Genomic DNA, 22,184 nt, shown 5'->3' on the forward strand with positions numbered 1-22,184 from the left:
AGAGGGAGAAACAGAAGTGGTGGCGTTAGGGCCCCGTAAATTGAGGAAATTCTGGTGTAAGCAGTTTTCAAGTGGTGAGGTGTGCCTTGTGAGTGGGCAGGGCAGTGTTCACAGCGCCGCATTCACGGGCTTGTTAGCAGATTAACCGCAGGGACAGGCTTCTCTGCTTTTGTCAGGATGTACGTCAGGGAAGTAGCATTGGCTGTTCCATGCTCTTGGATGCTCTGAAAACACAGTGACACTGAACTTCAGAGCCACTCTGCGCTGATGGCTTTTCAGAACCGCCTCTGAAAGCTGCTAGTAAAGGAAATAACATCTTTTCAGCGGTGACCAAGTGGGAAACCCGAATAGGAGCCAGAGATTCTCCCACTGTTCCGTTACACACTATTTTTACAGTGTTTATTTTACTCGACAGAAGTCTCCTGTTAGCCTGTTTTTGGCCAGGATTTTATTTTCAGTTTGTTCATATTACGACTGGGGTAACTAACGTCCCAGGTAAACTGCTCGCGTGTGCCACAGACCCTGGCGGCCCGGGGGAGTGTAATGCTACCTGTAACATTCAAGGCTCCGTTGGGGGGGAAAGTTTTAAAGCCACTGATCGGAACCATCCTTTAGGGGGTGCTTTTGTTTATTTTGTTTCAGTAAGCGAAGGCCTCCTGGGATTAAAATGCTGATGGTTTCACACCGAGACTATGCAGAACGGGGGGACAGGTCCCAGGTCTCATTCTTACTGGGATCCCCTTCCCTCTCACCTGGCTGTCCTTACCATGCATTATAAGTGAAATAGAAGACCCCTGAATGGGTAAAAGGCAGATGATATAGAAAGCAGTCTTTTGAAGTTTCTTATGCATTATCCCCACGTGCTGGCTCTTCACTTGGTCATAACTGCAGTTCTGCATTTCTGTTCAGAATCTAGAACAATTTGGGAGCTTAAGGGTTAAACAGAGCGGTGTTCCTTCTGTTTGTTCTGCTTAGTAGTGCCCTGCTGTCTGACTTGGCCTTGGATTTAATGCCCACTTCAGTGTAGGGTGTGATAGATGTGGAAGGAGGAAGGGTGGACCTGCGCAGCTCAGTTTGCCACTTACCGGCCTGGAGGGGACCTGCAAGTCCCTGTCAGCCCCTCCTCGCCCAGAAGGAACTGAAATTGCAGATCTCACCCCAGATTAGCGCCACGCCCAAGACCGTGTACAACAGCTTGGATGCTCTTTCCTTTTCACTGACCCTTTGCCAGGAACGCTCAGGGAAATACCAGATACCCTTTAGCTAGATTTTCAGTGTAGAATGAACTCTCCGAAAGCAAAATTAACAGAATATGGTATTTAATTTCTTATTTTGTGTTCTTCCTGTGGCATCTGAGAATGATGGCCTGTGGGAAGTGAACATTTGATAAGAACTCAAATTAAGCATGTCTTCTGTTAGTTTGCACACTAGGCAAAAAAAATCTTGGCTTTGTTCAGTTACTTGAATCCTGGATTAAACTTTTTCTTGGGAAATTCACTCCCTATCACAGGTCTAACCTGATGGTTTCAGGTTTTTCTTCTGCCAAACCCTTAGGAGGAGAGGACACCACGCACTGGCTTTCAAATGCTGTCTCTGCTTTTATCTGTGTCGTTGCAAACATTTTAGACATTTCCTAGGCCCTTCTAAGACAGTCCTGTGGGTCTGACTTTTCTCTGCCATTTTTGTCTCCTAGGTTCCCGGCCGTTCCACAGCACGGGCGCTAACCTGACAGAGAGGTACCTGCGTCCGTTTGTTCTCTTCCCCGCAGTGAGATGGGGGGAGTCCAGCGTGTGTTACGGCATTTAACTAAGTAAACTGAGCTTACTGAGTGCATCGGGGTCTTTCCCTCTTGAGTGATAAATTTGGCACAGTGGTTAGAAGTGGTTGGTAACCAAGACTGTATCCTTTCTAAAGGTCCTAAGTACTTTTCCACTGTTCTAATGATAAAGATTATTTTTTGCATTAACATAAGAAACACTTCTATTTGGCCATGAGCTTTTGTACTCTTTGCTTACTGAGAGTTTTAATTTTTAAGTCTAACGACACTTTGTTTCTGTGTGTGCCTCTGTGTGTGTGTGTGTGTCTGTGTGTACGTGTGTGCAGTAGCCCATCATTGACTGCTGGGCTGCGTTCTAAAACCCTCAGTGAATGCCTGAAACTGTGACAGCACCTAACTCTATACATACTATGTATTTTTTATACACGTATATAAGGTGCCGACTTCTAGCCCCAATAGTGACGCAGACGGTTGCAAAGAATTATATAGGAGGCGTTTTAGTTCTTAAAAAGTTACGTCCGTGGTCTTTTATTTTGTCACCAGTCTTTCCGTTTGTATTTAGTATAACAGAGGAGAACTACAGCTTCCTGCCGCAGAGCCCCTCCAAGAAGGACTTTGAAGGCAAGAGCGGGACGAAAGTCAGCCGCACGTTCAGCTACATCAAGAATAAAATGTCGAGCAGTAAAAAGAGCAAAGTAAGTGTCGCAGTGCGCATCCCTGTGTGGCCCCCTCCGGCCAGTCATCGGACGCTCCCGTCGCCGCCACCCCCGGGAACTAGTGCAGCACTGAGGATGCAGGGGAATAAACTCAGAGAATCTCCAAAATAGCGCATTAATTGAGGGAAATAACAGCAAGAAAATAAAAGAGACGGTACCGGTAACAGCGTTCTCGCCACGTGCTAAGGAGCTGTCAGACATTATCTTACGTACCGCCCCTTTCTGGGAGTGATGAACTTCATCGGGGTGCATGTGTGCCCCCCGCTGTGGAGCCAGAGGTCCAGATGCCAGAGTCCACACCACGGGGCTGAAATCAGTCATCAGGTTTAAACTGCAGCTGCATGGGTTTATGCCAAGATCAGGGGATTGAAAATATTTATATTTAGGTTTGGAGGTTAGAAAGAATGTCCCACAGAAAAGAACAAGAACTTTTAAGACAAATATGAGTTCTTAGATCTCTTCTTAACGAGCAGTGTTTCCTCTGTAGTGCCTGAGGTTCTAATAACATCTGTGCACATTTTTGTGTAGTGATTAATTTTTCATGCTCACTATAAGGATAATTAAAATATAAAAATAAGAAAATAAAAATCACCTGTAATAACCCCACACAGAGAGAACTGCTCTTCTTAAAAGCAAGGAAGAAAAGGAGGTAACTTATATCGATTCCCAGTGCTGGGGAAAAACTTTCTGCCCCCCATTTCTGCGGCCCTGCGTGTACCCCACCACCCAACCTCCAACAAAATAAGAAGAAAGTAAAAAATACTGGAAATCAGTTAAGGAGCTCTTGCCAAGCAAACACTTATATATATGTTTTTTGGGGGGCATGTATGCACACGCAGTCACTCACAGACATACTCAGAAGTAAGGCAGTAAACACACTGAACTCAAGAATCCTGCTGGAAATGTACACCTCCCCACATTCTGCCCCCTGCGCCCTAAGAAACCATAGACTTTTTAGGATTCAGTTAAGTGGGATGGTAGAAATATAACCAATATATTTTCCTGAGTTTTGTGAACAGGATCTCCTTTCTTTTAGAAAATACTAGGTTTGCTCAACAACCTGCTCCCAGAATGGTTTCTCCTCTTCATTCCTGTGCAGAATGGACAGGAGTGGGACAATCAGGAAATGAGAAGACAGTGCAGAGAATCGAGCAAATCATTTCTAGAATAATTACGTGTTAAGTATTAACTTCATACCTAGCCTTGTTTTATAAGTCAAAAATAAGGTAAAAGAGGGCGGAATGCTGCGTGGTGTTCTGCACATTGGCAGCAAGGCTTAAAGCAGGGCCATCTGTGTTCTACTTATCACTGCAGGCTGGGGTGCTGGTTGCCGTCAGCAAACCTAGTGTCCGACTTCCCTTGGTCTCCTTGGAAAGATTCGTGTAAATTCGCCGGGTGTTAGGAGTGACTTCCGTAGCCTCGGGGTTCTGCCAGTTGCTAACATGCTTGCGGGCTCTCCCTTGAAAAGTTCTGTGATCTGTTTGTATGATTTCAAAATGTTTGTTGCTTTTTTTATGTTTTTACATTCTTCAAACAAACTTCATTGGAAGATCAGTAAATGCGCGGAGAGCCCCTCCTTTCTCAGTTCTCCGGTGACACTGAGTTTCAGGCCCACGGCATTGCCGAGCTCATACAAACTGACGTGAACAAAATGATGTAAGACTGAACTTAGAACCTGGAGCCTGACCTTTAAGAGTCATCCCAGCCTCCTGATTTTACCTGCTGAAGCCCAGAGCAGCGTGCTCTGGGTCACAGGACTGGGCTTTGTGAAGGCAGAACCTCGCATGGTCTGACTTCCAGCGAGTGGTACCCTTCCGTGCTCATCTTAAACAAAATCTGCTGCAAAACAGTATCTTTCTGGGTAACTTTTGTAATCATCTCAAAGGACTGTAGTTTTGCTCATGGGAGGATGAGAGGGCAGGAGAAAGAAGGCAGTTTGTGTGGGAGGGAAGCTGGTCGTCTCTGGCAGGGACTGCATCGGTTGACCTCTGGTCAAAATGACAGCGTTCTTTTGCAATGAGATGGTTCCTCTTTCCCTCTTGGCTTCATGGTTTGACCTTTGGGGGCTTGTGTTATCTGTAGCAGTGGAAACTCAGAAAATTGCAAGCCTGTAGCCCTAGATTGCAATCTGTTTCTTGTTGTCAGGTGTTCAGAGTACCCCAGTGGCCAAATAGATTAAGACATTTAAGAGTCACCTTTTGGAACTGTTACTGGCTAACTGTAAATAACACTTCTTTTAGACCCTCCGGTAGAATAGCTTGACTTTTGCCAACGTACCAAACGATAGTAAGAAATAGGGGGAATACTGATGTGGTACGTTTTTAAGTTACAGTGAATACCCTGTCTTTATATACCATCGCAGTCCCTTAAGAGTTTTACCATGCAGAAGGGCTTCATTCTCTGAATGAGCACATAAAAATCAGTGACTGTTTTCTTAGTGTGAGGATACTAACTCTACTGATTTGTATAGCTATTGAATAATGTTACTTTTCTACAATGTTACTTCTCCAGAAGGTTAAAAATGGGGAATGCTTTTTTTAAGGAAAATGATACATTTTTTTACTCCTTCTAAATTACTTTTGAAGGAGGTACTGTTAAGAGCTTATCCAATCCGCTTTTATTATCTTATTGTACAATGTAACCATTCCTACTTCTTTAAAAGGAAAAGTTTCAGCATTTACTGAAGATTATATTAAATCACTACCTCTAATTCTTAGTAAAGTCTTACAGAATGCCTTGGAAATTTCTACTTTACTTACAGTTAAGCATGATATATAGTCATATACAATAAAGTAATTTGTAGTTATTAGCTGAGGTATGACAGTCAATATGTTAATTATTATGTTAATTTATAATATGTGGTCGTAAACAACTACTGAATAATATACAGAGGAGCCCAAAGCCTGCCACCCGGTGGCAAATGGCTCCCTTTCCTGGATAATAAAGTTTGCAGCATCGGGCAGTGTCTGTGTAGGATTTGAGAGATTGAGACTCACCCTCCACATCTCCTTTTAAGAATGATCAATAACTGGCCTGAGTTATTAGATAAGTACCTTGCACATGTTTTCGAAGGGGAGAGTCTAAACAGGAAGTGTAACAGGAAGACGGGCAGTTTCTGCTTTTGGCTCGTTTTGTGCCTTTGAGAGACGGTGCCGTTTCCTGCCACGGCCGCGCCTGCTCCAGTGTCACACAGCGGGTGTGTGGTGGCCCGCTCTCCTTTTCCTAAGTTCTCTTCGCAGACAGCTCGGAGATGGTTAGAAGCATTTTAGACAAATTCTTAACCTCTCTTGTTCCTTCCTTGCTTGGAAATCCACAAACGTGACAGCATGTTGCACGTTTTAATTGCTTGTCTAAAACGGTAGATTTCAGAAATGTGAAGTTATTTTTCTTCATAGTACCCTGGGGTCATTGTTATCTGCGCCTTCCCCCTTTAAACACTTCTGGCCTCCATTCCCGGCACACAGTGAAGCATTTGGCAGTTGTTAAACCAGGAAAAGGCAAATTTCAGGGAGCAGCCCATCACTACTTACCAAAGGCAACTCCACTAAAAAGCTTCTTAGGAATCATACTGCTTTTTCTAAAACCAGGTGTTTGTTTTTCAGAAGGTGAGACGTGGCCCCTAGCTTCCAGCGTTCCAAACGCGGCCTCCGTCCTTGCCAGGGTGCCCGTCTTGCCCCCTCAGCACCATCCACACAGCGCATTTTGGGGAATCCGTTTTGTTTCGTTTCCGGTGCCCTTTGTAGCCGGGGCGGTTGACTTTCCTGGCAGCAGTCAAATAGTTAAGGTCGTGTTGCGGAAACCAGTGGCCTCAGCCCTCCCTCCTTTCCTTTCTCAACCGGTCTCTGGCTTCCTCTGACCGCTTCCTAATGGCAAGGCAGCGCTGCAGGGCTCTGCCCGGCCCGCCCGCGTGAGCCCCTCCTTCAGTGAGAGCACATTTCCTGGCATGGGGGTCAGTCATGTCGATGAAATGGGGTCGGTTCCATGAAGTACCCCTCATCACAGTGAGATTCATAGGACCCAAACATGGGGAGGTAAGAGCCTGGCTTCTTTAAAGCACTGAATTCTAATAAACCCAGAGAGAGACCGTGCAGTTGATTGTTTTATTTTGTTTTGTTTTATTTTTATTCTTGGAAGGCCAGCTTTGGGTGTTGCAGAGGACGAGGATGCTATTTATCCTTTGTTCAGACTTGAAGAGCATTGCAAGGCTTGAGAGTTGCCATGGATTTGGTTTGCTTGTGGCACGTGCGTTAAGCTTCTTGAGCAAGAAGTCAGATGCTTTTCAGGTGACCATTTTACGTACGGAGAAGCCAAACTTAGTTAAAAGAAAGAAATTGCTTGAAAAACTTAATTTTTGTTATTGATTTTTATTAGCGGTTACTAATTTCCACTGAGAACAGCTTCCTGTTTTGTAAGGTGAAGTACATTAGTTTTTCTCCCTTCCTCTCTCATTAATTTTTTTATAGTTCTAAAGTGGAGCAATTCAGCACGTAGGTTTTTATGTGTGTTCTACCAGAAAGAGCTAGACGGGAATCATGGGCTTGGCAAACGCTCGTTGTTTTGGTTGGGCAGGAAGTCAGAGGACCTGGGATCTGCTCTTCGTGTGCTGGGTGACCTTCGTGGGTCAGCCGGCCTCTCCAGGTCTTGGCACTGGTGTGACGTGAAGGCCGCTGAGCTTCGGTCGGCCAGGGCTGGACCTGCATTCCGGCGTGGGCAGCACGAGTGGGTGGCCTCCAATGAAACATCTAAGCCTCAGACTCCCCCCATTAAAACAGAGACAATAGCTGGTCCTTAGTACTTCACTGGGCTGTTACGAGAAAAAGCATGTAAATTGCTTATGATGGTGCTTGGCACGTGGTGGTGGTAACTATTCAGAAAGGTGAGCTGGTATCTTTATCTTCTCAGTTGTAAAGTGGGAAGCATGATGCCCACCCTACCTACTTCAGAGTTGTCGAATCAGATGAAATTATGTAGATAGAAAGCATTAATTCAGAATGTAAGGCAATTAGTAGTTGTCATTAGCACTGACTTTGGGGTGCTCATTTTCCAGGATTTGTTTTAGGTTGCAACAATAGTGTTATATTCCCTGGAAAATGGGTATCCCACAGTTAGTGATTATGACAGCTACTAAATTGCATTTTTCCTACTTCTGTGAATTCTAGTTCATGGTCCATTGGTTAGAAAGGGAATCATTCAGTTGATCCTGATTAGCCAGCCCCATGCTCTGCCTCACAATGCTTCTGAAGAACCATTTATGGAGAGCACAGTCCCACCCCACAGTCCTAGCCTCCTAAGGGCAGTGTGCCCCTGAAATGTCTCTGACGGCTTTTGATAGTTTTATTAGGATCTAGCACGCATCACTATTTATTAAGTCTTCAGAGTGTAAAATTCCTTCTCCCCCCAGTTTGAAAATTGGGCCAAAGTTAACATCTGAGAACCTTGACATTCTCAGTAAAAACTGAACGTGTGTACATGGGGGGCATCTAATACTTCCGGCTAGAGCAAGGGAGAACACCTCGGAGGTGCATCCTCACTTGAAATTTGGGGTTGGTGTGATTTTCCTCTTGCTCAGGCTGATCCCAGAGTTGTGACCGGCCCTTCGTCTACTCCCCCTGCAGCTGGCCCTGAACTTGTTGCCTGTTTGCTGTATGACCTGGGCTTTGGCTTACTGAAGACACCTCCAGACACCTCCTTCTCTGACACGAGAAGCCTCTTTCCGGTGTCCAGGACAGCGTTCCTGACTTTTGTACAAAGCATTTGCTGGCCACTGTTGACGGAACACATGCCGCCTGGGTGGCCCAGGGAAAGGGAAAGGCCTTCTAGCATCCAATTAATGGTGGATTGTCTTCTTTGGCAGGAAAAGGAAAAAGAGAAAGAGAAAATTAAGGAGAAGGAGAAAGACGCTAAGGAGAAGGAGAAGGACAAGAAGACTCTCAATGGCCACTCCTTCAGCTCCATGCCTGTGGTGGGCCCGATCAGCTGCAGCCAGTGCGCCAAGCCTTTCGCCAACAAAGACGCCTACACTTGCGCAAGTAAGAGTCGCGCGCCTTCCTCTGTTGGCTCAGGGAAGCTCATTGCTCGCTTCCTGCCCATCCCACCCCGTAGCTCTTCCTCGTTTTTGTGGAGTGGTAGTCCTCTGTATAGTTTCCTTTAGATGTCATTGAAGAAGAACCTTCTGCTCTAGAACATAGAGCCTGTATGACTCTTTCAGAGCCTCCGTTTCAGATCTACTGCCCTGGTGTCCCTAAGCCGCTGCCTGTCCCAGAAGTCTCATAGGCACAAACCCGAAAGCCACCGGTAGTCCCATGTCAGGTCCCATGTGCGCATGTTTCTCTCTGGTACTTCGGTGTGGGCTTCAGCCATCTACCGACGTGAGGTCGTGCCCCCCGCCAAGGGCAGTGCCAGTGTGTGCGTGTTGTTCCGTGTTGGTCTGTCGCTGACCTGCTGAAACTGCCTGTAGCCACGTCTGCTAACTGAACACAGTTCCTGGTTTTGATAAGGAGCCTCTCTAAGACAGAGAGGTTGGCTAACTTGTTTCCGTCAGTGACCAGATAGCAAATATCGCAGACTTCACGGCCACCAGTACTGAGCTCTGCCCTGTTTGCGCAGAAGCAGCCGTGGGCCTTCCAGGAACCGATGAGCCTGACTGTTCCAGTGAAACTTCATTTATGGACAGTGAAATTTGAGGTTCATGTCATTTTCATGCGTCATGGCCTAGTAATCATTTAAAATATTTTCAGTCATTTGGAAATATTGGTAGCTCCTGGGCCATATGAAAATCGGCCACAGGCCAGCTTGGACCCTCAGGCACTGGGTTGCAGACCCCTGTTCCAAGACATTAATTACATCTAAAAAAGTTTGGTCATCACCCAGGTAGAAAGGGATCGTATTTGTAGCACACGCCAAGGCAAATCGACGAGGTTCCCGTGGTCAGAAGTGACCGGGCTGCAGATCAGCTACCCCAGGCCCGGTGCAGTCACCCAGAGGGCTGAGGCAGTTAGCATCATGTATACCTGTACCCCATTCAGACTAAATAGTGACTAATTCAGACTCTAAGAAGCACTTCTCAGACCATGGTGTCATGACATTATCTTGCGTTCAGTCATTTGTGTGGCGTATCCCAGTGATTTGTTAACGGAAAACAGTTACCTTTTGGAAATTGGAAACTTTTAAGTTTATTTGAGCAGATTCAAAGTTACTACAATAATAATTTCCAGTCTCTGCTAAGAAATTCTCACTAGAGGTTTAATGGAATCCCAGTCTAGCAATGAAGAAACCCTGAGGGATCCCGGCTGAAGCAAATACAGAACTACACCATAGGGTCACTTTGGACAGAACAGGGTATCCGGGGCTCCCATGGGCTGAAAACGGTCCTAGGAAGCTGACACCGTGCTTACAATAAAAACTGCACAGATAGCATGTACGGAAGTGGAGCACCGTGGGGAGGAGCTAGCAGGTGCCCACACAAGAGAAGATGTTGAGAATGAATAGGATCCCTAATGAAAGAACAGGATATACAGCTAAGGTGTAGATTTAAAAAGTAACTGAATAAAGCTTCAAGAATAAACACAAGTCCTCGAAGGATCTCCATGGACGTGTCTCGCCTACTTCAGTGTCCACATTGGCAGCAGGTTGTTCTGGCTGAGGTGCGTTTAGAGAGGCGGAATGGCTTTCCCTGGGCTGCCGGGATCGCCAAGGGGGGAGTTGGGTGCATCGTCTTGGGAATCCTGGTGACTTCGGAGGGTATTTCTGTTTTCACACTCAATTATCCATCATTAGGCTCTTGAGGTTTTTTAATCTGAAGTGAAGTAACTCAGTCGAGATCAGTTTCCCGAACCCATCAAGGTACTGTGTCTGGTATTTTGATTCATTCAAAAGGGGTTCATTAGCAAATATTTATTGAGCAGCAATATATGCCAGGCACCTTTTTTTTTTTCTTTTTTGAGTGTGGGTAATATATAACATCGTGTAAATTTAAGGTGTACAACATGTTAATTCGATACATTTATACGTGGTAATATGATTGACATGGCAACGATATTTAGCACCTCTATCCCATCCCATAATTATCCTTTATTTTTAGTGGTTGGAATAATTAGAGGCACCTTTCTCCAGCTGCTTACACAGCGACTTATAAAAAGAGGTCCCAAAGTGTAATCCTTGGTACTTACTCATCGCAGCATTATTCGTAATGTGGGAAACTATAACCTATTCATTGGATAGAATACTGGGCTGATTCTAATGAGAACAGGATAGATCAGGGGTCAGCAAGTGTTTTTGTAAAGGCACTGATAGCAGGTATGTTGGGCGTGTAGCAGGAAAGCAACCACAGACAAGACAAGAGGTGAATGTGGCTGTGTTCCAATAAAATGTTTATGACTAGAGACGGGCTGAATGTGGCCCACGGGCCATCGTTTGCCAACCACTCGGATTAGATCTATAGATACCAGCGGATCCCCTAGGCATGCTAGAACTGTATGTATTCCACTTTATAGAGAACAAGTAAACAGTAATCGTTTATACAAATATATAAGTCTAGCTAAAAGGAGATACACCAAACTAGTAGCAGTTGGAAGAAGGCGATTAGGAGAGGGGAGATTGAAGGGGGGGACTAAGTTTTTATTTTATACTTAACGCTGCCCTTATGTGCTGCTTGTATGAGTAAAAATGAAACGTCAACCTTGGATCACTGATAGTTTCAGAAGTCTTCCTGGTGGTCAGCTGTCTCTGATCTGGAACTTCGTGGACCAGGAGCAGACTTACCCCTGGAAAGTGGTCAGCTTGGCAGAGACGGGAGGCAGGTTGCTGGCTGTGTCGCTGTGGCTGTCACCGCCCCAGTGGGACGCAGTGGAGCGCATTCTGCTAACTCTCAGTCCTGCGCTGTGACGTATTAGTAGGGACAGAAGAAATGGAAAACCTGCTGTGAAGACCTAGAGAATATTTTTCTTTCTCTTTGTGCTGTAGAGAATGGGTTTAGGAACCGTTGGTCTGTGGTTATAGGGAACGGATGGCTCTTGCCATGACTAGCTCCAGGCAGCTTTTCAGTTTAAATGCAGGTTGGAGTTGTCGCGTGTATTGTTAGTGTGTTTCGTCTTAGACCAGCCATCGGTTTTTGTATATATGTTGTTTCTCAGTTAAAACAGTTGAATTTTGCCCTCCTTGGCTATATTAGATGTTAGTGCAATTAATGACTCAGAATTACACCTGCAGCTGGCATGGGGTTGATTTGTCAGAGAGCAAAAATGCATAAAAACATAGGAGAGTGGCGTTAAGGTTTGCGTATGACAGTGTGTGCCCAGACTGCCACTTACAAGAAGAAGAGGGACAGTATCAAGCCTTGAGAGGGAGAGGAAGGACGTGGCGTCATCTTCTCAAAGAAGCAGAAGTGACAAAGTACCCGGCTGATGCTCCCCAGCTGGCTGAGGAACAGGGCCTGCAGTGAGATCGTGTGTATGAGGCACCATCTGCTCTCTGGGCAGGAAGTGGGAAACAGGAGTGACTTGAGGACTCAGAATCTTTTTTCCCTTCCCTCCACGCCCTGTCCCGTGTAGCGCCAGGTCTGCTCAGGCTCCTGGTGTAGATCATCAGCCGAGAGCGTGCATCAGGATGCTGGGTTGTGATGGCCGGTATTGATCTGCCCCTTCTTCCAAATGTCTTAGTCACTTTGATATCCCCCACTGCGTGCAATACTAAGAGATTCAATGGGACAGAATATTTTGAAGCAACTCAGCACTGACTCCGCTGGAATCAAAGGCTGAGTCCCTGGGGTGGACCAGATAGAAATGGCCAGGGTCACAGGCCCGAGGAATAGCAAGGAGCAGCGCCTCTGACATGGGTCCTCCACAGCCTGTTTCTAGGGGTGTGGGGGACGACCGGGGACGCCGAGACTGAAGCCCCGTGGCAGGGCCACCTCGGGTAATTTAATTTAGGAGAAACGCGGCAGGTTCCTCTGGATCAGGGCATTTTAATGGGGGAGGGAGAGGGCTGTCTTTCCAGATCTTCCTTCAGTTCCAGAAGCTTCCCTCGAGCAGGCAGCTGGTCCTTCCAGCTGCCGCGGAGTGTGGTCTGCAATGCTTGGCCGAGGCCTTCGGCGGAATCTGTGCTGTTTGGGTTTCTGGATCTGGCCTGTGGTTGTGTTGTTTCCTTTAAGCAGAGGTAAAATGATATAGAGATTATTGTTGATCCATTTTCTGTTGTGCTAGCAGCTCCTGAGTGCTTTTGTGGTCGGGTGTTTCTCTTGATGAAAAAAAATAAACAAGTAGACCAGCTGCAGTCTAAGTAGGAAACTGTAAGAGTTTAAAATGTGTGTGGCGTTTTGGTTTTGCTTTGGGTTTTATCTGGCAAGACAGCTTTGTAGATGGATGTTTTCTACCGCGTAGAGTACATTTCTTATATGAAATAGTACGGTACATATAATGGATTAAAGAAAAGATGTTTGTTGTTCGGGGAAAAGGAAGATGAAGGAAGAACCTAACCAATAAAGTCAATTATTTAAACAGAGAGAGCACGTTCAGTTTGTTCCGTTCTAATTAGCTGGATTTTATTAATTTTCTTTCAGATACACCAAATAAAAGAATATAGGCTGGAGTCTTAGTATCTGAACTTGATCAAGGTCCATAGCTGCGATAAGACAGGGGGAAAAAGATGTTTCTGCTTGTTTCATCTCACACCAGCATTTTAATTTGTGTCTACCAGGGTTTTTGTGAAAGCTGCCCTTACAGGAGCACTTCAGCCAGGACGCTTAGGCTGTTGATTGCGGCTTCGCTCTTGCTCTGCGCTTTGGCGCTGTGGTTATTACACCCGTTACCGGTAACACCTTACGTGGCCTGCTCTCTGCTCCGTCCAGACCAGGCCGTGTCTCACAGCCCCAAAGATGCTTAACACGGAGTTGCAAAAACAATTTTGGGGCATGTGTATCTAAATGGCTCCTCCCTCCGTGGTTTTTGTTGTCTGTACTGTTTTGGTTTGCTTGGTTAGGTTTGAAATGATAGAAAGAAGTTGCACCTTTCTGTCCTGAAATAAATAAAGTAATTCTTTAATCTGTGTCCTTCAGAAGGATCAGAGAATTTTCACCAGATCGGTTTGGTTGCTCAGATCTGTGTCTAGTAAGCAGAATAATCAGACCCTTTGAGCATGGAGCCCAATGATCAGTGGACTGGGGCATCAGAAAACCCCGTCCTTCAGAGTTCAAGGTGGATCCCTCCCTCAGTGTGGGCCGCTCTTGAATATTCATGCCATTGTGTAATTTCAGTTCAGTTTGGCCTGGCCATGCCTCTTAACCATTATAAAGCTGATTTTCTTAAGCTAGTCTCACTAACGTTTTATTTTTCTGCTGAAAGAGAAAGAATGTACAGTATATAACAGTTCACCAAGATTTGACTTGACTGGTGGCAGAGGTTAAAGAGAAAAAAAGCAGCCACAGATAGATGGTAGTCCCAGTCCTGTGGGGTTTCCTTTCTTTTCTTTCGTGTGCTGTCCCCTCGTAGTGACAAGTAAGGTGAAGCCTGGGCTGTTCGCTCTTAAAGTTGGGAGGAATCTAATCTAATTAGGGGCCAGTCCTGTTCCCATAAACTTTTGTGCCAAGACCTCTTTGAATGAAGGCGTGTAGTTGACTGCTCTTAGGAAATCTTCTTCCAAAAAATAAATAAGAGGCTAACTCATTCTGTGTCCTCCTAACAGCATGGTATGGTTTGTGGCAGAGAGCTTGCAAACGTATTAGGTTCCTCTCCGATTCTGGTGTCCTTGGGAATGGTTTGTTTTCCAAACCAGAAAACGAGGTTTCAGCCTCATGACCTTGGCTGATGTCAGTGGGGCTGCAGTTTCTAAATCACCCTCACACACCCGCAAAATCGTCGCCGTGAACTGAGTCAAGGACGACTTGGAAACAAGTTGAGTGGTTTTCAAGTAGGCACTTGAGTACGTTAAGCAGATGTCCGTGTGAAGTATTTATCCCCGATTTGTGACTGGACGGCAGAGCACAGTAAAAGTTCAGCCAGGCGATGGGTTTGGGGACAAGTCTCAGAAAAGTGGATCTGTGGGAAAACTTGTTGGCTAGAAGCACCCTTTAAACATTATTTCTGCTTTTATGATTCATCAGCGGGAGTTGTCTGTGAAGTCTCAGACATTGCCCCGAGAACTGGAATATTGCTGACGTCTCTTTAAGAGTCATAGCACCGATCCCCCAGAGACTTCCATCTGCTGATTGATGCTCTGTAGGATGGTGGGGCTCATGGGGGGGGGAAGAAGCAGGCACAGGTTCTGCTCACAGTGGGCTGGTTGGTCGCCTGTGCAGATCAGAATTAGCGGCAGGTTCGCAGGCAAACCCACTGCTTCCTGTGTTGCCCACAGACACCCAAGATGCTGCTCTTCATTAAAACGGAAGAGAAAAGGCACTTTTGTAACTGGACTCTTAAGACAGTAAGACCTAATTGAAAGTTGTTTTAATTTTTCATAAATGTGACTGATGTTTTTAAAAAAAGAATAAGGAAATGTTTATACAGAAATCCACATAGCTCCCTGGCCGTCTGCTCCTGGAGAAGGAAACAGTGGAAGCAAGAATAGAGTCTGGGCTGAGGTCACACCTCCCAGGCCTTTCTGAGGGGTCTCTCCTCACGCCGCTGCTCGTAAATGAACTGGTTGGCGAACAGTAGGGAGATGACCAGATTGTGAATGTCACGTGGGCTGGAACTAGAGGGTTCTGGCTGGAGAGGAGGTATTGATATGTCTGGGAGTAAAAGGCCAGAACAAAGCCTCGCCCCGCCCCGCCCCGCAGTCCAGACTAGTTCTGGGCCGCCGGCTGATGGAGGGAGACTTGCTCCTACCGGCTGCAGCCAAGATGCCTCGAGCCTGAGCCACTCGGATTACCAGGCCCTCACGGGTGGGTTTTTCCTGGTGACGATTCAGATGACTTAGAAGTTGAAAACTGTTCTGTATCATGAACCTTACGGGGCAGTCTAGTGGGATTTACTTTGAAAAAGTATCCCTTTCTTCAAGAGATGTAGCATATAGGGTCTTACAGAATCACGGACAGGAAGAACTTGGGGCGATGTGGTCTTTCATTTGATAGATGAGGCACTGGAGGCCTTTAGGAAAGGACTTGCATAGGCTCACGTGAACGCATTAGCAGAGCTCGAACCTAAATCAAATTCAGGTTCATAGCTGTTCTTTTTGCATTCCTTTAAAAAGTTGTTGTTGTTTCACATCCCACAATCAAGGTTGTGCCGGGGCCGTTGGCTTCTGGGTAGGATAGACCCCCGTCTGAAATAGACACCTGAGTGGGTGCCAGGAGCCGGAACTGAGCCAGACTTCATGGAAGATTCGGCTGGAGATGAAGGGTCCCCGCCCTGCAGGAACACCCAGTGCTAATCACAGCAGGGTGTGCGCGGCCCTGTTAGGGGAGGGGTGTGTGGCCCCAGGAGGCATTGAGGAGCAGCTGTTGAGGAAGGGGTGGGAGAGGGCCTCCGGGTCGGGAATTCCGGCAGTTTCTGTCCTACTGTGGTCCCTTCCCCATCATCACTCCGTCCCCCCACCCCCACCCCATGTGGCGGCGCGAGCTGGGACAACGTCGTTCGGGGCTGACATAGGCAGGAGCTGAGGTGCGTCCTGATCTGTGGGAAGCGCTGCTTAGCCAGTTGTGTCCCGTTGGTCTTCTCACGGCTGTTCCCGTGAGAGGCGACTGTCATCGCCTGTCCCCGCAGACGGATGTTTTATTGGTTTCGGCCTCAGCTCCGGCCTTCTGGCACCGCTCTGCTTGCTGACCTCATGGCGGCAGTGAGCACAGAGCTGACCCTTCTGAGCGCGGAGGGCTGGGCTCCTGCATCAGTGACCCTGCCTGGCCAAGACCGTGACAAATACGGGTTCAGATAAAATTGTCCTTGGCAAAGGGTGGTCCCTGCTTAGTCTCTCAGGAAGGAAGTCTCCTGCTTCTTCTTGAGTCAGACCTCCCAGAGGTGCTTCGGGGTAGTTCTCATGACCTTTCTTCTGTGGCTCTGGCCTCGGGGTGGGTTGCAGAAAGCTCAGGGTAGATAGCATCCCAGGGACAAGGACAGAAACAGATTTTCAGATTCCCACTCTGCCTTTGAGCCCGTCCTACACATCTCACAGCCCCCATCCAGGGGGGCTCTTATTCATGTGTTTACTTGTGACTTAGACTTCCCTTGTGATGACAGACGCTTTCGGTTTTAGTTTTGGTAGCCGTTCAGCTTTCTGCCTGAGAAGTTCCAGACTTCTAGTATTTGTTAATCAGAAGGCACATCTGCTCTCGCTTCTCCTCCTCCGAGTGACATCACACGCCCCCTTCCGAGAAGAGGCTGCAATCCGCGCTTTCATTCAGTCGCGTTCTGGCCTGGGAGCGAGTCCGCTGGGAAACCCACGGGCTGCCGGGTCAGGGAGTCGGAACCTGGGATCTCTTTGTTACCTTCACGTCACCTTGGGTTTCTGGCTTTCTTTTCAGATTGCGGAGCTTTTGTCCACAAAGGCTGTAGAGAAAGTCTGGCCTGCTGTGCGAAGGTCAAAATGAAGGTAAGACATTTCTGGCTAAACCAATGAAGTCTTCAGAGCTGGGAGAGTTGAGGCCGTGGGTTTTGGGTTTTTTTTTTTCATCATTTGGTACCATCTTGGAGATCAAAATAACCAAAAAAATACATATTATTTTCCTCCTAAGTAATTGATTCTCTTTCTAATTAACCCACTTGGGAATTTATGGCTTTTGGAAAAGAAAATGCTTTTTAGAACTTCTCCGTGTTAAACATGCATTCCTCTGGGGTTCTCTGTGTCATTGTTAACCGTGTGGCCGGCGGGACTCTGTTAGCAGTTAAGGTGCCACCTCCTCCTCCTCGGAGCCCTGAGGGCAGCAGCGGGGTCAGGGGCTGGCCCGGGGGTGAGGTTAGGTGCTTGTCCTGCAGCACTTCTCTCTCAGGGTGCGTGGCGCTGATCAGGTGACCAGGAATGGGACGTGTCAGCCCGTGGCGGCACCTGCTGTGCGCTGCTCCTCAGGTGGCCCTTAAGAAAAGGGGACAGGCCTGGGGGCAGAGCCTTCAGATCACCTGTGTTTCAGTCACCCCTGTGTCCTTTGGTTCCTGTGCTTCCCGGCGCTCAGTGTGCTGTATGATCATCCGTAACCAGGCACATTTACACACTTGCGTGCACATCAGAGCCACCGCGAGGCCTGACTGGGCCGGGACCCGGGCACCCGCATTTCTCATACGTTCCTAGGCGATGCTGGTGCTGCTAGTCCGGAGCCCACGCTGCCAGAAGCAGGGAACCATGGGAAGAGCAAACTTCCGCACCCCGGCTCTTACTCAGCCCGAAATTTTGTTTGGCTCATGAAGTAATTTTTTAATTTCAGTTAATGCAGTTACTGAAAATCTTACTGCCCCTTACCCAGCATTCCCGGTTCTCACTTGGCTCTTCCTTCCTCTTTTCTGTAGCACTCATCACCTTCTCAGGGTCTGTATTTAACAGTCCGTGTTTATTGACTGCATTTATTTTTTTACGGGCTGTTCCTTCCCCCACAAGAACGTAAGTGCAAACTTGCCAGGCAGTCCTAAGTCAGGAGTGTGTGTTTGATCCTCTGATAGACCCTAAGCATCTGAGCACCCAGCATGGTACCTGGCGGCGGGTCTTTTAAGTATTGGAGAAATGGGGGGCAAGTGGGGACCCCCTGGGTCCCAGTGGCTGCTGCCTCCTGTAGACGGGAAGCACATTTCCAGACGGCCATCCCCCCCACCCCAGCTTGCCTGTCCTTTATTACTTGCCCGACCCCACAGTGTTTGAGCGTGTGATCTCTGACCAGACTTATACCACTATTGTGAATGTATTGTATACTAGTTCTATAGGAAAGTAATGCGATATAGCATCTCCCATATAAGAGAGTATAGCCCAGAAGGGGCAGTTCCATTTTAAATTGGAAGTGACCTGTTTTCCACTAATCAGTTATCTCAGACTGGCTGCTTCGATCTGTAGTTTCTCACACAAAGTGAGTTTGTTACGTGCTACAGCAAAAGCCTGAATGAAAGATAGCACTTTGCCTAAGAATTATTTAGCCACTAGAGGCATGGGAGGAAAAGGGCGCAGATGCGGGTGGGCTGGGGCCACACACTGGTGGAGGAGGCGGACAGGCAGATGGTGACCATGGTGAGGAAGGCACTAAGTGCAGGTGTGCGCAGGGTCCTCACGGGCGCCAGGCACGGTCTTGGGTGAGAAGAAAGGAGCTAACGGGTGGCTCTGCCACAGAGGCAGTGCTCACGTAAATGGTCGTGAGATAGAGGACTGTCGGGCCTGTGAGGGCGAGGTGATTCTTTGAAATGTGACAGAAGGTAAATCGTAGATGCAGGCTTCATGCATTTGTTTTCTTTTCTCCCAGCAGCCCAAAGGGGGCCTCCAGGCGCAGGACACGTCCTCACTGCCCACAGTCATCATGCGGAGCAAGCGTAAGTGGCCCAGCCCACCCCTCACAGTTCTGTCTCACTCTCTGGTTCAAGACTTCCATCCTATTCATTTGTTACTCATCAAGGTTTGAGTACCTATTTTGTAGACTTTTTGCCCTGAAGCTTACCGTTCTACCATGAAACTCCCTTGGAAGGTGTCTAGTTAGTGTGTGCGTTACCTGAAAGGCAGCGCCATGGTCCTGGGTTGCAGCAGGGGCCCCTGTGCACCCTGCAAGTCCCCTTCAGTGAGCCGACAGCTATCCTTGCTCTCCGTGCCTCCCCGCGGGACGGATGCAATGAGATCTTGCTTATTAAACCTCATTCTGCGTCCCCAGCCTTCCACGGTCCCTTCCGCACATCCTCTTCGCTTCCTCTGGCCTCACCCCTTCTTGCCTTCATGCTCCGATGTTACAGGACTGTTTCTCCTCCGTCCATGCACTTCTGCTCCGCACAGTGTCCTCTTTCCTTCTGTCCTGCCCACGTCCTTACCGCGCCTCACGTGTTTCTTCTCCCATCCGTTTGATCGGCTCACTGACGCCCTGACACACGGAGGGTGGGCTCCGGCTCTTGCACTCTGGAGCGTCTTCTCGGTTCTCTTAGTTGCCCTTCATCTCTGTTGGGTCAGCCCCCCCCGCCCCTGCCCCCCGGCCCCCAACCTCATCCTCCTTGTGTGCTTCCTGCAGGAAGGGTCTGGTCGTGTTGTGGTGCAGCGTGTTTCTGGTGTTTTATTGTATCACCTTCTAATTAGAATTTGAATTGGAAATTAATGGTTTTATGGAGTTTTATTAAGTCAGAAACATCCTGAAATACTGTGAGGTCATAACAGCCACCCCAGTCTTATTTCCTTCAGCTCCTGACGATAGACCGATAATGCAGTTCATGTCTGGGGCAGGAGCTTACTTACCAAGGAAAAATAATTTTCTGCCCAAATGCCAGTGTGACCACTTAGCATAAAATCAGAGCTCCGGATTCCTCTTCTGTCATGTTCAGGAGGAATACGCAGTCTGAGAACAAATGAGCTACGTGACGTTAAACAAGCCTTGCATTTTCCTCCTCAGAAAATTAAAGGAGTTGGTCAAAATCTGTGCTCTCAGACAGCGTCCACAAGAATCGCATGGGGAGCTTGTACAATGGCCCCGCCCCTGAAGGAGGGAGGGCGGGGCTCTGCATAGCTAATGAGCACCCCCGCTGCTGTGGGGGGGGCACCCCCAGAGAACAGGGCCGCAGCTGTCTCTGCGGTTCCTTTCATCCTGCTGGTCTTCCCATCTTATTTTATTTTGAATTAGTTTAACACTTTATATATATTTATAACATTTTCATACAACTCTTAATTCTTGTTGACTGATTTCCCTGCCACCCTACAGGTAATCACTTTTTTTAGTTTTATATTTCTCTTCAGGTTTCTTTATTAAATTTTTTTGATATTGAAGTAATAATATCGGATTATTAATTTTCCTTCTGAAAATGATAGTCTGTTGTGCATTTTATTCTCCGCCTTGATCTGTTTTCAAGACCTGTTCCAATTCATGGAGGGTGTCCTTATTTTTTAGAACTACATACTATTCCATGGCCTGGTAGACCGTAATTTATTAATTGATCTTTTTATACTCGTTTGCATCACTTCCGATCTTTGGCTTTTACCAACGATGTTGCATTGAATAACTTTGGATGCATGTCATTTCAAACACAAGCCAGTATATCGATGGGACGAACATATTCTGAAATGGAATTACTGGATCGAAGTGTACAGGGATGTACGGTTTTGACAGATGCTGCCAAAGGGGCCTCCGTCGCTTTTTGGGGCCCGTTTGCACTCCCAGGGCAGGTCTGTTCTAAAGCAGCCAGCTTCTGTCTGGCGTTCGTCAGATGAGTGGGGACTGGGGGGCGCAGGCGTGGGTGTCAGCCGGTGCCTTCTCTCCCTCACAGCCGCGCAGCCCAAGGAGCGCCCCCGGTCTGCAGTCCTGCTGGCGGACGAAACCTCTGCTGCCCCCATGTTTTCCTGCAGGCGGTCACAGCAGAGCGTGTCCCTGTCCAAGAGCGTCTCCATACAGAACATCGCTGGGTAAGTGGGCGCGGAAGGAGCGCGGCTGGCACCTAGGCGACCGGAGAATCATCATCGCGTCCTTTCACAGAAGGATGCTTTTTTTATTTAAAAAAATGTGTAATGTAATAGTGTGGTGCACAACTGAGTGATTCCGATGAGAGTGAGGACTGATTTTTAACACCCTGTCAGGCCACCATTCTGTAACAAGGATCCTCCTTTCAACCCCACGGTCAGGCCAGGTCATCCTAAACTTTTGTATTTGATCGCTTGCTTCCAAAGACACTCAGTTCTAAAGGGATGATTTCCAAATCAAAACAAGAAGTAGGAATAGGGGAAAAGATGATTTAATTCTGAATTGTTAGTTGCAGCCACTTCGGTTTAAGGTGTCGCCCTTTTTTATTGCTCGGATGAACCTGACCTGTTCCTATTTTAATTTGTTTTGCATCCTTGCCTCTTTCATGGGAGTGAATAGTGGTCAGTTCCCACCCACCCGGTGGCACTGGGTTCCTTTTGTGATCCCTGCAGAAGTTTCTGTGACCCCCCCAACTGGGGAGGCCTCCGCTGTCAGCGGTAGCACAGGGCTGATTCTGTGTCACTGGCTGTTCGGGGTAAGATGTTCGACTTCCCAGGAAATGTAGGCCTCGAAATCTCTCCAGCGTCTCTCTTACCTTTGGCTGGAGGACAGTTCTAACCTAAAGGATGTCAACCGCCTTTTGTCTGTAGTTTCTAAAGCCTCTGGGCTGGCTGGTGTTTCCTCCTCCTTAAAAAAAAAGCTTCAGGTACTTTTATTTTTTGTCCGCGTATTATCATGAACCAAAGCAAAGGCCTTCTTTTCAATGCTGTTACCAATATTTGTTTACATCATGATTTTTTAAAGTTGGTCTTTAAATAGAATTTGAAGCTTTAAGTGACTCTAGCTTACTTGTGTATCAACACAAACATTTACTCTGCTAGCTGGCGAGTTGGGGTCAAGAGAGTGAAAGAATAACCAATAAACTTAATAATTATTTAAATTAAAAGAAAGAATACGCAGTCTGTAGTTATTTAGGGAACAGGAGGAGCAATGTAGTAGTTAGACAGTGAGCTTCAGACAGAGACATTTCCTGTGTGATGTGCATGCAGTTTGGGGCGAGCGTGATCCCCTCCTTTCTACCTAGCGTTTAAAAGAAACCAAGGTTCCAAAAGTCCAAGTTTGCATGACGCTAGATGCCTCGAACCTTCAT

The 22,184-nt window shown here is 47.2% G+C and overlaps 1 protein-coding gene across 2 annotated transcripts in view; it reads left to right on the forward strand.

The window, feature by feature from the left end:
* Positions 1–22,184, forward strand: part of AKAP13 (A-kinase anchoring protein 13) — a 208,073-nt gene that overhangs the window by 166,624 nt on the left and 19,265 nt on the right. The window contains exons 16-21 of one of the 2 annotated variants that reach the window (XM_090263653.1): positions 1,694–1,736; positions 2,340–2,472; positions 8,348–8,522; positions 16,943–17,010; positions 18,854–18,920; positions 20,844–20,979. In XM_090263653.1, coding sequence (XP_090119779.1) covers positions 1,694–1,736; positions 2,340–2,472; positions 8,348–8,522; positions 16,943–17,010; positions 18,854–18,920; positions 20,844–20,979 — 622 coding nt within the window. The remainder of the gene's footprint in view (positions 1–1,693; positions 1,737–2,339; positions 2,473–8,347; positions 8,523–16,942; positions 17,011–18,853; positions 18,921–20,843; positions 20,980–22,184) is intronic. The other variant, XM_090263652.1, reaches the window with a different exon arrangement.

Source organism: Furipterus horrens, unplaced genomic scaffold (assembly GCF_987537825.1).
Source record: "Furipterus horrens unplaced genomic scaffold, mFurHor1.1.pri manual_scaffold_16, whole genome shotgun sequence".
NCBI classification, from domain to species: Eukaryota; Metazoa; Chordata; class Mammalia; order Chiroptera; family Furipteridae; genus Furipterus; species Furipterus horrens.